We start from the raw sequence: 17,723 nt of genomic DNA, 5'->3' as shown, positions 1-17,723 counted from the left end.
ACAGTGTAAGTTACTAGAACCCAGAGCCTGTTTTATTTTGTCTTTTCCATGTTTGCTGAAATAAATAGAATCAAGGAAGAGCATCATCTAGGAGGATAGGAGAAGCAAAAAGGAAAGATAAATAAAGTAGATGGAGGACAAAGGTCACAATCCTGGGGAAGGGGATTCATTTCTAACCCTACCATAACTATGGACCTAACTGTACTAGACCAAAAGTTAGGGCCACCATCTTAAAGTCTTTAAAAAACACACTTGAGACAAAAAAATAAAATTACCTTCATTTGGAATTTGCTTTTGGACAAAATATTTCACTAAAAATCTATGGAACATTCATACATAGCTTTAAAAAAGTTAATGAAAAATGAAAAAGATTGAATAAGAAAAAAGAAGTAGGAATTACTTATGCCATGCCATGTCTGTGGCCCACTCTGTAGTCTTGCTTTCCAGAACTCTCAGTTAGGCCAGGGCTGAAAAGCCAATGAGTATTTCTAAGGATAGCCTGGAGAAACCAAGGCAGTCAAACAGGAACATAAGGAATGTTCCAACTATGAAACCATGGTGCTATCACTCTTCTTATTCCAATAGACTACAGTTCTGGTTCTTGTCAACACCTGGATGATGGAGGTTGAGGAAATCTCTATTGCTGGCCAAGGACTGTGTGCCTGCGAACTGCTTCTAGGGCATAGTGAGCCATAATGGTGGCCCAAGCAGTCAATTCTAGAGGTCTCAGAAGGAGACAGAACTGAAACTCGGGAAGGGGAGGTAGCTCAATTTCCTGGCAGTCAAACAAGAAAGCAGTCATATATGTATGATAATAGCTTCCATTGGCCTAGCATTTCAAGGCTTACCAAACAATATCCTCATAACAACCTCGTGGAGTTGGTTATATAAGTATTATTAACTATTAGGGTTATTTTAGGGAGTAAGCGTGGTCAGGACCTGTAATTTCACCAATTTAGGAAACTCTCAGTGTGTAAATTGCCTTCATCCATGACGACTGGTAAATTATTTGTAAATTATCATCCTAGGGTTTTGCCAGGGACACTGAGACATTGAATGAGTTTTCCATGGTCAAAAGACTAATATCTATTTAAGGTAGAACTTGAACCCAGACTTCCCTGACCCCAAAGCCAGCCTTCTATCCAATAGGGCATATTGCATCTCCCCAAGTATTATTATCATTTCTGTTTTCCAGTTGAAGAAACTAAGGCTCAGAAGAGAGTCCATTTTGCTGATCTACCTCCTCTCACCACTTCACCCAGCCTATATGATAGATTTGATTTCTTGATTCTTTCACAACTATCCTTGCTAGTCATTTACAACTAATTCCACACATATAGACATGGTGGGGACCAAAAGAAGGGGACATATGTGGCATTATTTGGCCTTTCTTTATCCATAGAGTGGGCTCAGGGCTGCCTGGTACTTTTGGAGCCCCTGACATAACTGTGTTTCACATGATGAAATCAGATGCTCCAACATACTGCAAATTGAAGAAGACTATTTTGCAGTTTGTTGTGGCTATCCCGCATCCCAAGAAAAAACTCCAGAGCAGACTTTGCCTTCCTTCCAAGTTATCCTTTTAATCTTTCCTTTTAAGCTATACTATTCTTGGCTCCTGTGAAAATTGTATATTCTTTTGATGAAGACAGTCCCCATTTAACAAACCTAGAGTTTATAGACAATAATATATGATTTTAAAAATTGTTTCTGAGTGATTACCACCCCCCCCCATAAATAATATCATCATTTTCTCTGAGTTCCTTCTTCAAGATCCCACAACACTATAGTTTGTCCAAAGCTTGCATTATGCTGGTTTCTGGATAAATGGCAGGGAGTAAGCAAATGAGAATTTATTATTTTCAGCCTTTTGCCAGTGGTCTGGCTGCAAGTATGGCCAGATTGCCAAAATATGTTTCTTCCCTGGTAGGGACACAATTTTTTTTTCCTTCCTTAGGGGCTTCTGTCACTATGGAAACCATCCACAAAGCATGTACACAGGGAAATGCGTTGAGACTGAGTTTTCTATTTTTTCTACATACATTTGAATAAATGATCCAACATAATGGGAGTACATCTCTTCTCCTGGTTGTCTTTTTTTCTCTTCCTTTGCTTCTTACTCATCTTTCTCATCCATTCTTTTTCCTCCTATTCTTCATCCTTTTTTCTCCTTCTCTTTCTCCTCCTTCTTTTCCTCCTGGGAATGTTTAATCTAACCTAGAGCTTGGTCCCCAGAGGGCAAAACTAGAAGCAGTGAGTAAAAACTGAACAGGGATCAAATTTAGGCTTAATGCCAGGGGAAGGAACAACTTTCTAACAATTAGAGTGACCCCAAAGTGACATGGGCTTCCTGGAGAAGTGACAAGTGCTCCTTTACTGGGAATCTTTGAGCAAAGACTGGATAAGAAATTGTTGAAATATGTTACAGCAGGGTTGTTTCGTTTGGTTTTGATTGTCTAGAGGGGGATTATAGTAGTGACTGCTAAGATCCCATTCCAACTCTGAAATCCCATGATTCCATAGGGGCAAAATATTAATTGACCACCATCATATATGCTGGGGCACTATCTCCATGCTGGGTTATGGGGAGATGCAAGATACATGGTCTTTGTTTTCATTAGTTGATAGTCTAGAGAGAGAAGACTTACAGCAGAGGAAGAAAAAGATGAGGATGAGATGGTATAAATTATAATGTAGACAAGTAGTAAAATGGTAATTCAAAGAAAGACTTTTCTTAGTATCTCCAAACTGAATACTGAACTAGTGTAACTGAAGCCTAGGTCCAATGTCAGAGAATAGGATTAAGCTGTTCCTTCTGAGGCATCTGGGGCAGCCAGGGTGTCTCAGTACATAGAGTATCAGGCCTGAAGTTGGAAGACTCATCCTCTGAGTTCAAATCTGGCCTTGATGCTTACTAGCTGTTGTGATCCTGGACAAGTCACTTAACCCCCTTGCTTGTAAAAAAAAACAAGCTGGAAAAGAAAATGTCAAGCCACTTCATTATTCTTGCCAAGAAAACTCCAAAAAGGGATCACAATGAGTTAGACGCAACTGAAACAATGAATAGTAAAATCTGAAGCACTTCTTCAAATACTTTGGTGAATCCATCCACAACTGCCATTGCTCCCCGTCTCCCACTATCCCTCCTTACTCTGTGATTTTGCTAATTAGGGAATACAACTTGTTACAAAGAGAAGAGGGCTAAATTTAGAGTCAAAGGATTGTCCAGATCCCAGTTCTGCCACCTCCTACTGGGTGACCTTGGGCATGTCATCTAACCTTTGGGCCTCAGTTTCCTCAAGTGTAAAATTGGATTAGACAACCTTCCAGCTCTGAGTCAGTGATCCTTCCATGCATTCTCCATAGATATTTCTTAACAGGATAACTTTATTAGAGTTTACCTCCTTGGACTCCATTTTTTAGCTGTGGCTATAGTGGAGGGGGAAACAAGACATATCATTTTAGAAACATATAGGTGTGACCAGAATAGTAACCTTCTTTACTCTGGGAAGGGCTTTCCGGTTGACCATCTGCAAAAACCACAAGCCAGAAAGAGCAGCTTAAGAGTCCAATTGAATGTATAGGTCATGAAACAAATTATTGAATCTCTGATTATGGGGACCTATGTTATGTCCAGTAATCTACTTTCCTTGTATGACAGAAAATATCTGAACAGTCCAGTTAAATGACATAGAAAGCTATGTATTGGATGTGTAAGCAAACCCTGCCCTGTCATACAGCTACATAACCAAGTACCATTTTCTGGAAAGGTTGGGGCTGCTACTTAGCATGAGAATAAATTTATTTTTTCTTTCAGTTTGACTCCTCATTTCATTTGCCTTCCAGTCTTCTAACCCATTGGTAGGTGAGATTCTCCCCGGACTTTCCAGGAATCATAACCAGAATGCATAGAGTGTTGTGCTTGGGGTCAGGGGGACCTGAGTTCAAATCTCACTTTCAACATTCAAATAGTTGGAGTCAGATGACTTGTGCTCAGTGCCCGTCTCTGCCACTATTACCTGTGTGATCAATCCTCCAATTCTAAATCTATGAACCTATGATCCTGACCCCTGAGCAAGTAATTTCATTCCTTTGGACCTCAGTTTTCCCATTTGTAAAATGATGGAATCGCTCTCGGTGCCATTTAAAGACTTCCAAGATTTGACATTCTGTAAGCTAAATGTGTTTTACAGTTTTACTGTTTGTTGTTTGTTTTAAAGACACAGAAATCATTTAAACACCAATTGTGAATGCACCATATTGTCTCCACTGGTGAAATTTAAGCATTCTTGTCAAGGGACAGCAATTATCCATTTTACAGAGTAGCAAGTTCTACCTACCAACTCCATCAGACACCCTGATCTTTGCCTGGAAAATTGATAAAGACATATTTTAACAAGCTTTTCAATTCCAGCATCAGCTTCATTGTAAGCATGTTCAAGTTTGACTTCAAATACATATGATACTGTTCTTTTTCCCCTAGAGCCTGCTATCCACATTGAATAGATAGATATAGAAGGTACAAAGAGGATATAAACAGAAGACACCACATTGACCAAGTCCAACTAGTAATTATCATTTGGAGTTTTAGGACTAGAAAAAGAGTGTTGTTAAAGCTAGTTTCCCCAAGTCGCTCTTTGGGAAGGAATCATTGCTAGAATCTGTGGATAGATGTCAGGGGACTCTTTGTGTACTTTTCACAGATTGGGTTCTATACACAGTAAGTACTGTGGCTAGTTATCTCTTTGCCCTGTGATGAATACAGAATACCTTCCCCTCATCGGAAATGGAGGCCTTCTTGGATCTAGCCTCCACACATTAAACATTTCAACAAAAATATTTAAGTTCTATTTCAGATCATAAATATGTGGTGGAGTAAACATCTGTTTGTGTTTGCCATTCTGATTTAATCATGCTCTGTCCATAAATCACAGATAGATGAAGCAGAGAGCATGAGCCCAAAGATTCCATTGCAGTAAGGGGGGTAGGGTAGGGGTGGAGGCAGATGGGAAATGGAGCAGGGATTGTAATTCACATCTGAGCATTTGAAATGTTGCCTTGGTGATTCACAACAACAGCAGAGGCCCTGGGAATTAGCACCCCTATATTTCATCCTGAAGGACCCCACCCTTTCAGATTTACATCCAGGAGAGCCACTTCCCTAGCTGGCCCCTGATGTAGCCTTGGTAAACAATAAGTGATGGCTTATTCATCTCAAGCCCTCTGTACTCCACACAATCCTTTGGCCCCCTTGCCAAGTTTTTTTTTTTTTGAGGTCAAGCATCCCATTCCAAGATGTTTTGAAGGAAAACACCCTCTTTTTGTCTCTTTTTTTCCAGATGTCCCTAGGCCAACAGCAATCAGCCAGAGGTGTGCCTTGTTGGAGATGCAAGGGGACGTGTGCAGGCTTCGAGCCACATCCTTGGAGGTAATGGAGCAGTTGTAGGAAAGGCTCTTGCCTTCCCTGATTTCCTAACTGTCCTCTTTAATAATGTTGGTCATTCTTCTATGCCAAGCCTACTTAGCTTACATGCCACACTAAGTAGAAACAGTTCAAAATGGCCTGTACTGAGTCCAAAGTGAATATACTTCTTACTTTTCTGAAATTTATCTTATTCACCATGAGGCCTTGTCAATTCGGAAAAAAAGAAGAAAGAAATATTTGGCAAATGAGAGGAAGCATAAAGACTGAGATTAACTCTTTATCAACCTTTTAAAGGCTTCATGTTGCCTAGATATTGCCTAGTTAAACTCTATTCAATGTGGTTCAACAGATATTTCTTAACTGATTTTGTACCAGGCACCATGTTAGGTGCTAAGGGAAGAAAGAAAGAAAGAAAGAAAGAAAGAAAGAAAGAAAGAAAGAAAGAAAGAAAGAAAGAAAGAAAGACAGAAAGAAAGAAAGAGAGAAAGGAAGAAAGAAAGAAAGAAAGAAAGAAAGAAAGAAAGAAAGAAAGAAAGGAAGGAAGGAAGGAAGGAAGGAAGGAAGGAAGGAAGGAAGGAAGGAAGGAAGGAAGAGAAAGAAGGAGAAAAGAAAGAAAGGAAGAAAGAAAGAAAGAAAGAAAGAAAGGAAGGAAGGAAGGAAGGAAGGAAGGAAGGAAGGAAGAAAGAAGAAAGGAAGGAAGGAAGTCCCTCAAGAAGCTTCCATCATAATAGCAGTGTGTGGAGAGGGTAGGGGAGGAGACAATATGTAGACTGATAAACATATGCAAAATTTATAAAGAACAAATGCAAAGGAATTTTAGTGAAGGACAGCAATAACAACTAGAAGAATCAGGAAAGACCTGCCCGTGCCTTCCTTCATTGAACGGCTACCTACTATGTCTAGCCCACCCCAGCTCTACCTCTTCCCCTCCTTTTACTTCCAGCCAGAATCATACATAACTAAGAATTACATTGTTTTGGTCAAGAATAGAGCAGAGGAGCTCACCTGGAATGAGGCAGCCAGGCAAAAGAAGCATGCCTTTGAACACTGTGAAGTTTCTTGTTTTGGAAAAATTAGCCAATGCTGCAAGATGACGGAAAGGGGAGGAGGAAGCACATTCCAAAACAAGGCCCTATAAATGTCAGCGCTCTTGGACAAAGGCTCAACTGCCCCATTTTACTATGGTTCTGCTTTGAGCATCCTCTGATGGGTGGTGATTCCTGGAGGCAGCCACTCAGCTAGTCAACAAGCATTTATTAAGTGATTATTGTATGCTCGACATTGTGTAAAGATGGGAATATAAAGGCAAATGCATAGGTCCTTGGCCTCAAGGAGTTTACCCATTTCAAATTTGGAGACAAAATGCAAACAGCTATGAACACATATGATATATACAGTGTCAATAGGACGTAATCTCAGAGGGAACAGCATGGAAAAGTGAATCTCCCAGATCATTTTAGATTCAGTTTAATTCAACAAGAATTTATTGAGTTCCTCTTACTATTGTAGAAAACATGAAAACAAAGTGGTCTATACTCTTTCAGATGTGTTCCAGGAGAGGAATCGTGTGTGTGTGTGTGTGTGCGTGTGTGTGTGTGTGTGTGTGTGTCTGCATTGGGGGAGTCATTTGGAGGAAGGGTCCCAACAACTATGGAGGTTTCTATATACAAAATACATACAGAGTAAATACAAAGGAATTTTGGTGAGCAAAGAATACTAGTGACTTGAGAGAGAGGGGAAACCTATAGGAACTAGCATATGAGCTCTATTTGGAAGGAAGTTAGCGGTTCTGAGAGGTGGAGATGAAGGAGAACATTCCAGGCACCGACCTAGGGAAAAGCCTGGGCAAGAGCACCAAAGCTAAAAAAAGACCTGAGGCTCTTAAAATGCATCCAGCCCATGACAGCCTCTACTTCAAATCACCAAGCAAAAGGGAGGATCAGCAAGGATTTGCCCTTCCCTTTTCCATCCCAACCCACTCCGCTACCCTTTTGGTGACTTGTTTTTCTCTCCAAGGTTGCCCTGAATATGTGTGTGTGTGTGTGTGTGTGTGTGTGTGTGTGTGTGTGTGTATATACATATATATGTATATATATGTATATATATACATATATATGTATATATATGTATATATATACATATATATGTATATACATACATATATATGTATGTATATATATGTGTGTGTATATGCATGTGTGTATATACATATATATATACATATATACACACATATTTGAATCTAGATAGAAATGGCAAGGAGAAGGGGGCATTTAGACATAATGTGATTTTTTTCCCTCCCTCCCCTCCCCCAGGCTGGTTTACCCTAAGGCCAGCCCTTCTTTTACTGACACAGATGCGATATATGGGCTATGTTGTTAATCAGGGAATATGTGTTGAGTAAGCACATTGGACAAGGGGCTCTCCAGAGCATACAAAAATAATTGTGATACATGATATGCACATGCCTCTACTAAAGTCCTTGCCTGGTGACTCATGGCCTAGAAGTGACCCTAGATTCTTGAAGGCCAGAGAGCAAAATCCCTGGCAGAGGGATTTACACAGTTAGAGAGCTTTTCAGTATAGACCTGGGGGTTTGACTCAATTCAACAACATTAATTAAATGCTCATTATGAGCCAGGAAAGAACATACATTGACTGTTTGAAAACCAACCTAGCTAAATTAGGAAAAGCTAAGAAGCGGACAGTTGATTTCTTTGTCTGATTTGGGGGGGGTGGGGCGGGGAGTGTGGTAGTCACAATAGCTTAATGAAACCATCTATAAGAATCATATCATGGAGGGGTTAGGATCTACCTCTGTATCCACACTGAAGAGGGCTTTAGAATTATGGAATTACTTCTGATTGCACGGTGCCTTTCAAACTATGATTGCATAGTACCTTTCAGATCTATATAGTCTTACCTCAGTTTACTCTCAAAACGGACTTGTGAAGTAGCCGAGAAAGATGGTATTCTCTCCACTCTATTCATGAGGAATTTCACCCATATTATATCTCAAATTTAGAAACCCAAAGCCAACTCGATCCCAAGACAGAATTCATTCTATCTAACCCTTAAAATGCCACTCTTCCAGACTTTCCTATTTCTGTTAAGGGCATCATCATCCATTCAGTCACTCAGGTTCACAACCTCAGACATCCTTTACTCTTCCTTCTCCCTAGCCCTCAATAATCAATCAATTGCCAAGGCTTGTAACATTCTACTTCCTCAACATCTCTGCCATCCATCTTCTGTCCATTGAAATGGCCCTTGTTTCTCACAGTAGCTTCACAGTAGATTCCTCCATTTTTCGTCTCTTCCTTCTCTAACCATTCTTCATATAACTTTCAAGTTCCAGAGATGTTAAGTCACTAACCTCCTAAATTGGTTCCCTTAACTCAAGGTTTTTCTCCCTCTCCAAGTTCATATAACTTCCAAATATACCTCACTGATACATTTCTTTTACAGAGAGATCTTATATTAGGGAGACAGAGAGAGAAAGGAATAAGTGTTTGTATTACCCACTATGTGCTAAGTGCTTTTTACACACATTATCTCATTTAATACTCAAAATAATCTTGCAAGGTAGATGCTATTACCCCATTTTACAGTTGAGGAAACTGAGGCAAACAGATTTAAGTGACTTATGTGTATGTCCAGTGTCATACAATATCTGAGGCTTGATTTGAATTCATGTCTTCCTGACTCCAGGCACAATGCTCAGTTCACTGAGCCACCAGCTGCCTCTGTGATTTATAATCAAGGCTGGCCTATGTTTGGGCCAAAATGGCATTTTACTTCCACTGAAATCCCATTCTGAGCTCCTGTTTTGGCATTAAGTTGATAGCAAGTTCTTTTATGCCAGTAGAGGATAATTCTGGCGAAGCCTACCAAAGAGTAGGGGGGTCAAGAGAAAGCCTGTCGATGAACTTTCATTCAAGGATTAACTTCATTGGCTTTGGAAAGGCTCACCTCTTGAAGGCTTGCTGTTCATGAAATTTTTAGAGACAGCACCCAGACTAATGGAGTGACCATAATTACTGAACTTTGTTGGAGTTCTCAGCCAAGAGAGGCACAGCAGAGTAGAGGGCTATGCTCAAAGTCAGGAAAGCCTAGGGTTTAAGACCCACCTTACGATGCGTACTGGTTGTGTGACTCTGGGCAAGTCCATTGACCTCTTAATGTCTCAGAAACTCTCTAAGAATAGAAATTGCAAAGAAGGTGCTTCATCTGCATTGGTAGAGAGAATTCCTCCATAGGGATTCCCTACACAAGTGTTATTTATAAAAAAAAAAAAACTTTAACACTAGCCCTACTAAGAGACCCCTTGATAAGTTAGCAAATACTACCATGACTAATGAGATGATAACATCTGATTTATTTTATGTGGAATTTTAAAGTTTGTGAGCCCTTTACCTACATTATTTCATTTGAGCCTCAGAATTGCCCAAGGAACTATTTCAGGTATCACTACTCCTATTTTACAGCATAAGACATCGAGGCAATCCCTTCCACATCCAAACCATGTAAACAGAAGCTAGGTCTAAATAAGTAAGTTGAGCTGGTAAGCATAATGAACAACCAGTGACAAATGAAATAAGGAACTAGAACCATAGAATATTGAAGCTGAAAGAGACCTGGGAGATCATCTAGTCCAACCCCCTCATTTTACACAGGAAGAAACTGAGTCCCACAAAGATGAAGTGATTGCTTGAGGTCACACAGGTGGTCAGTGGCAAGAGCTGGACTCCCCATCCAATGTTCTTTCCACTCTTCTCTCTCTTCTCACCTTGGCCTCTTAGAAACTCATTCCATCAAGGCTCAGCTGCAGTACTGCCAGCTCCATAAAGTCTTTCCTATTAATAACAATCATTATTAATAATTAATTATATAATTATAACTGATAACTAATTATATAATTAATGATAGACTCCTAATTGATAATTAATTATATAATTATAATCAATAAGTAATTGTGCTCATAATGAATTGTGTGTTGGTTGTGGTTAATGTAATTAATGAATATATTATTATTATTATAAAAAGTAACATTTATATAGCCCTTTAAGGTTTGCAAAGCATTTAATGAATATTAGCTCTGATCTTCACAACAACTCCAGGAGGTAGGTACTATTCTTAGCCCCATTTTCCTGATAAGGAAATTGAAGCAAAGAGAGATCAAATGACTTGCTCAAGGTCCCACAGCTGTATAGAAGTATCTTTTCCCCTATACAGGGCTGCCAAGACATCATGAAGTTGATCATTGGTGTCCCCATTGGCTTCCCTTTTGCTTACCTTATGTGGATCATATCTCAAAGCTTTGAGCATAGGTGGCTACCAAGATTAGAGAACAGTTTATCTATCTTTCCTTTCAATTCACGCTAGAAAATATTTTGGGAATCATCTTACTCAATCATGCCTCCCTCATTTTATAAATTACTAAATTAAGGTTCCGTGATATTAAGTCACTAACCTCCTAAATTGGTTCCCTTAACTCAAGGCTTTTCCCCCTCTCCAATCCATCTCCCACAGGGCTGCTAGTGATGCCACCAACTTAACAGATTTCACCATGTCACTCCTGGACTCAAGAAACTCCAATGGCTCCCTGTTGTCTCTAGGATAAAAATAAATAAATAAATTCCTCTGTTTGATATTTGATGTCTCTCCCAACCTGGCTGCAACCTCTCTTTTCAGTCTTATTATATGTGACTCCCCTTCCGCACTCTAAGGTCTAGCCAAACTGGACTTTTGGAAGTTTCTATTTCTGGGCCTTTGAATTGGCTATTCCAGTTGCCTGGACTGCTCCCTCTTCCCACCTTGGCCTCGGAGAATCTCATGTTTCTTTCCAAGCTCAGCTGCATGAATTCTTTCCCAATCCCCCACATGTTCTCCCTCCCCAAATGATCTTGTATTTACTTTATGCCCTATCCACCCTTGTTGAGGTGATATTATATCCCCTGATGGGATGATACAATGTAAGCTCCTTGAGAAGAGGGATTTTTTTTTCATTTTGGCTTTGTATATCCATGGCCTAGAATGGTCCCTGGCATATCATAAGCATTTAAGAATGTTTGTTGATTGATTTATTATCCACAGTCACACAACTAATACATAGCATTCAAACACAGGTCTTCTGACTCCAGATCTGGTCATTTGTACAATATACAAAGTCTCCCTCCCAATAATAAAAATATATAAAATGAAGGGAGAAGACCAGATAATCTTTAAGGGTTCTACGGTAGCTAGATGACATAGGAGATAGAGCAGGGCCTGGAATCAGGAAGACTTGAGTTCAAATCCAGCATCAGGCATTTACTAGCTCTGGGACCCTGGAAAGGTAACAGCCTCTGTTGACCTTAGTTTCTTCACCTGTAAAATAGGGGTGATAATAATAGCAATTACTTCCCAGGGTTGTTGTGACGATCAGTTAAGACATTTACACAGTGCTTGGGACTGTGCCCAGCATCCAGAAGTCGCATACAAAATGTCTGTTTCCTCCCACCCCCACCCCCACTTCTCCTGTTTTGCTTCTTTTTGTGCCCCCAGCACTTAACACAGTTGAAATATGGATTGATCACTTAATTAATTTTTAAATTTGATTTTATTTCCCATTACAGTCTCTCACATATTTTGTGTTTCATCCAAATTGGATAACTCAGTATTCCTCCAATATGGTCCAATGTGATAGGTGCATGTCCTTATCAGCAACAAGATGGTGAGTCTGAGGATTTGCTCACCTTTTATCTTCCCTAATACATCCTATAGGGCTTGGTAGAGAGTGTACGCCTAATGGTAGTTTATTGAATAGATGAACTTTTTCAATGTCTATAAATGCAGTTTACCATGGCCCCATTGATACCATCTACTCCTGCCTTGAGTTATAAAAGCAGACGTCACCAAGCTAGATTATATGCCAAACAAATGTTCAGAAAGTTCACATCCCATTACAGTGAAAAACTGGTATCAATTGTAGCTTTTCAAAGTGACTTGGAGATCATGGAAGTCACAGGGCCAGAGATGTAGAGCTGGAAGGGACCTCAGAGGCATGGAGTCCAACCCCATCCCACACAAGTTTTACAGACGAAGAAACTGAAGCCCAGAGAGATGAAGTGGTTTTTCTACACAGCCAGTGAATGTAAGATGCAGGATTTGAACCCAAGTCTTCCCAACGGCTATCTGCCATAATACATTGCCTCCTGAGAAAGGTCAAGAGAAACAATGAAGGTAGACAAGAAGATAGCTGTTTGGGAGCTGAATTTGCACAACACAGAATGACAAAGAAATTTCCCTGTCTCTGAATGGAACTTTCAGTCTAGCTAATTTGTTATAAAGGTTAATTCCCAGTTCACAGGGAAATATGATTCCAGAGTACAACGCTGAGGGATTTCTTCAGTGCAAATACCGTTCATAGTATGTATGTCAAAAGGGGTTGGGTTTTCTGTGCATGTGGAGAATTTCCAATTTTATTTCATTTTAGCCTTCATTTAAAATCAATCTAGCCTTAGCATTCTACATACATAGAACTTGTTTACATGTCAGTGGAGGGAGAAAAAATCCCAGATGGTAAAGGGGGAGGGAGGGAAATTAGAGGGTTTTATAACAATTATTTGTTTTTAGCTGGGTTTTTTGGAGGCAATGGGGTTAAGTGACTTGCCCAGGGTCACATAGCTAGTAAGTGTCTGTTTTGTTATTCCAAAAAATATCCATTTCTTTTAATCCCTACCTGTAGTAGACTTCTAACAACCTCCAACTGCAGGGGCAATTCTGAGCAAGAAAATTCTCAGCAACAATTCTATCTTTATCTAAATTTTGAGCAAACCATCTGTATTCCTTTTCTGGAAGAAATCACTTTTAACCTATATTTGCCTCAGCTAACTCTGCTGCTGTATATTTACCATACTGTTTAAGAGATATTCTATCCCATCAGCCTCTGGCTACCTACAGTGAATGCAAGAATGCTGGAGAGGGAAGGAAATTGCATTACCTTCTACTCCAGATCTTTCATTTTATAAAGGAGGAAACTAAAGGGAGCTAAAGTGATCTGCTAAAACTCACAGGGCTAGTGATTGGCAGACTTAAAACTAGGGCACAAGTGTTTTGACTTCCAATGGACTCTCCTTCCCATAACACCATGCTCCCTCTACAAGGTAGTCTTAATTCATTATGCACAAGGCCCTGTGCTAAACAATGGAAATACAAAGATAGAAATAAAATATTACCTGTTCTCAAGGAGTTTATAGTCAACTGAGGGTAAGAACATATACATGAAAAGTCCATTTAAGATATACACACAGAGCAAATAAACATTTTCAGGAGATGAGACTAATAACCAATATTCAGGAAAGATCTCATATTTGAAGTGAGTCTTGAAGGAAGCCAAGATCCAAGGTGTAGGAGTATATTCCAGGCATGGAAAATAACCTGGGAAAGGGCATGGAGGTAGGAGATTGATATCACATGCATTGAACAGTAAATAGGTTAGTTTAACCAGAATGCAGGGTTAATGAAGAGTAAGGTGAAATTAATCTGGGAAGATTAGCTTCAGCCAGATTACAAGAAACTTCGAACGTCAACAAAGGACTTTATATTTTATCCTAGACACAATAAGGAAACACTAAGGCTTCCTGATGAGGGCAAATCTGTGTTGTAGGGAATTTCCATGTCAGAGTTGCACAGAGGATGTGTTGGAGGGAGGGGAGAGAGGAGGAGGCAGAGTGAGCAATCAGGAGGCATTTGCAATAGTCTAATGCTTCGAATTTTACAGATGAGGACACTGAGGACCAAAGAAGCTAACCCAAGACTAGAGCCAATTTTCTCCATTCCATTTCCCTTCTCCTGTGCCAAACTTCCTCAAACTAATCATCCTCAAATTTATTTCTGCTCATGTCATAATCTTGTTCTTTGCCATAAAGAAGCCTGAGTGTGGTTGCAAATGTGAATTCCGTACTGTTTCTAGAGAGGTATATGTGTATGCTATTACAATTATAAGTTGCATGCAATTTACTAAACACCTAACTGAAACTCAGGGCATGCTCTTTGAAAATCCCTGCACTACTTCATGCAAGAGGTGGTGAGGACTTGAATGACGGTAGTTACATGTAAAGAATGAGAAGGCTATACCAGGTGTGGAGGTGAGGAAGAGGAAGAGACATGTAATACCTGTCAAATCAGACTGCCTATTCAATCTGATTCAATAAACATTTATTAAGTACTTATTATGTGCTAGGCACTGTGCTAAGCCCTAGGGATACAAAAAGAGACAAAAGATAGTCCCTACCCTCAAGGTGCTTACAGTGTAATGGAGAAGCTGACAATTCAGCTGGGTCTCAGAGGTTAAATGAATTTTTCATTTTCAAAATATCTTCTAGGTAACAGGCCACTGAACTACAAAGCCTACTAACACAGTAAAGGTCAGAAAAACAATTTATTGGGGATTGAGGATGGACAAGAGCATTCCTAACATCTAGGTGATGGAATTAAAGTGTTAGGAAGCACAAGAGATATTCTCTAGTCCAAGGTGTCTCATTTTACAGATGAGGGAAATGAGGACCCGAAGCTAAGTCAAGCCTAGGATCCGATTTTCTCCATTTCCTTTTGTTTCTGCTATGCCAAGCTTCCTCCAAGTCCCTTCAGTGTATCCAAAGCCGTTCCTAGAATTATGAGACAATATGCAATGGAATATACTCGCTAAGCTCAATTCACTTTCTCTTCATTTCCTAATAGACTTATATAAATTAAAATTCATGAGATGTTAGCCCAGCACAGCCTTGGGCAGCAGTATCTATATCCTTACAACATGAAACTTGCATAAGCCAAAATGTCATTTACTGATCTGGGGAAGACTCAGAGGAGAGGAGATGGTGAGTAGTGGGAAGAGCCGTAGATGAAGAGGCAGGAAATCCGGCTCTTCATTCCAGCTCTGCCCCAGCTGGGCTACCTTAGGTGATCCGTGTGCCTTCTCTAGACAATGAGGTGGATGGACTACTAGAAGCTCTTCCAGGCCCTTTCCAACACCTAAAAACCCTATGGCTAGATATAAACTAGGTAAAGCTGAGGCTGCTTTTCATTCATATAAAGGTGGCCCAAAGATGGAAGATGGGAACAAGGGAGCTTCCTTTTTAAGAAACTGCCACAAAGCAGAATTTTCCAAAAGAATAAGATGCTTTCCTTCAGAAACCCTCCCCAGAGAAGGACTATTATATAGAATAATAGAGCACCTGGAGTTTTAAAATGGCAGGTACTTCCTTCTGTCCTATGTCCCTGTCATCCCCCCTGTGTCTTTGCCATCCCCATCTCCTTGCCACGCCCCCTGCATCATTGCAATCTCCCCTCTGTCCCTGCCATCTCTCCTTTGCCCCTGACATCCCCCTGTGTCTCTGTCATCCTCCTGTATGCCTGCCATCCCCCTGTGTCTCTGCCATCCCCCCTGTGTCTCTGCCATCCCCATCTCCCTGCCATCCCCTTGCATTCTTGCCATCTTCCTTCTGTCCCTGCCATTTCTTCTTTGCCCATGCCACCCCCCGTGTTTTTACCAACCCCCTTGTGTCTCTCTTCCTGCCCCTCTCCTCTTTCCCATAGTATCTACATGTAAAGTCGGGTGAGAGAGTCACCCTAGACTTCTTTGTTAATATGGAAAAAGCAGATGCTATAGGAGAGACATAAATATGAAATGTACTTTGAAATCAAAACTTCTTGCAAGGCACAATGGTGCAGCCCAGTAATCCCAGTTCCTGAGGGATCCTGAAGCTGATGGTCTCATGAGCTGGACTCTGCTGATTGGGCAGCTGTATTATGTTCAGCATTAATATGGCGAGCTCCTGGGAGTGGGGGGTGAGGGGCTGCCTCCGCCCAAGTTAGCTTAGCTGCTGCTCAGTGGTGATCTCCCCTTAACTGACCAAGCTCTTAATGTGTAAAAGCTAAGGACTTGGAAACTTAGTCTATCTCCAGTGAGCCTTTCAAAAGGGAAAGGAGCGATCCTCCTGCAGTCAGAGAGTAACAGTGTCTGGATATCTCAGTTTTAGCTGTGTGCTTCAAAATAGCCAGATTCTAATGTGTATGTTGTTCAAGACAAGTATCAGAATTTGAATGTTACAAAATGACTCTTCTTTGCATGCACAAATACACATGCACACACACATGCACATATATACACTCACACACATACATAATACATATACACATACATACATACACACACTCTCACACACATACATATACATACATACTCACACATATACATACACACATACATACACATACACACACATATACATACACACACATGCACACACACACACCTCAGGTTCCTCCCCCCAAGTTAAGCCAAGCTTCACCCACCCCAATATCTCCTGCTTAGCTTCCAGGCTTCTAATAGCTTTCCTTTCCTCTGGGTGCTGTCCATTCTTCCCCAAGAAACTTTACAGCCGCCTTCTGTCAAAAGCACACTAGCATAGCCAAATATACAAGTGTCCGTTGTTATGGGGCCCATAAATCTTGGGGGAAACTCCTGGAAGCATCTTTTTAATGAATGAGCCTTCCCCTGTCACTGCAGGGCACAAAAATCAGCTGCTTTTTTTTGCAGGAGAAGGAAAGTGGGGGACATTCTCCCTTTCCCCATGGGAAAGTAGTAAAAATCTGTCTCATATTTTACATCACCAGCACATTCCTTGCAGAAATATCATGCTGGCTTTTCCCAAATAAGGTTTTCAATCACAAAGGCGGCTCCTTGTCTAGGGTCACAATCTGATCCTGCCGCTAACCTTTCCAAGGCACTTAAGTTAAACTTTGAGCTTTCGAAAGAGCAAATGCAGCCCCAGTCATTCATTCTCATAGCCAAAGGATGATCTCACTTGTCCCACCATCCTCCCCCCCACAGGAAAATATGCAAGTCATGTAAATGCAGCTATGAAGATCACAGCCTGAGCTCTGAAATGGAAGATGATCGGAAAATTGGCCGCTTGCTGACAGATTCCAAATACTCCACCCTCACAGCCCGAGTCAAAGGTGGAGATGGCATCCGCATCTACAAGAGGAACCGGATGATTATGACCAACCCCATTGCAACAGGGAAGGATCCCACCTTTGATACCATCACATATGAATGGGCTCCTCCAGGACTGACTCAGAAACTGGTAAGCACATCTCTCTAGCCTGGAGAAAGCACCCCCTGCCCAGGGCAGTGAATTGGATAAGCTATTGCTTGGGCACATAGCACAAAGAGTATAATTCAAATCACGCCTTTCTTCTGTTCAGATATATCCCAGTGACACTTCCTGTTACTTGTTACTTAACATCTAGG

The 17,723-nt window shown here is 40.7% G+C and overlaps 1 protein-coding gene across 1 annotated transcript in view; it reads left to right on the top strand.

The window, feature by feature from the left end:
* The window catches only part of LMCD1 (LIM and cysteine rich domains 1), a 79,844-nt gene that overhangs the window by 28,517 nt on the left and 33,604 nt on the right, over window positions 1-17,723 (top strand). Inside the window, exons 2-3 of the mRNA XM_036739468.1 lie at window positions 5,340-5,428; window positions 17,301-17,556. Coding sequence (XP_036595363.1) covers window positions 5,340-5,428; window positions 17,301-17,556 — 345 coding nt within the window. The remainder of the gene's footprint in view (window positions 1-5,339; window positions 5,429-17,300; window positions 17,557-17,723) is intronic.

Source organism: Trichosurus vulpecula, chromosome 9 (genome assembly GCF_011100635.1).
Source record: "Trichosurus vulpecula isolate mTriVul1 chromosome 9, mTriVul1.pri, whole genome shotgun sequence".
NCBI lineage: Eukaryota > Metazoa > Chordata > Mammalia > Diprotodontia > Phalangeridae > Trichosurus > Trichosurus vulpecula.
Note: the sequence above shows the minus strand (reverse complement) of the source record. Positions and strands in the feature narration are given on the sequence as shown.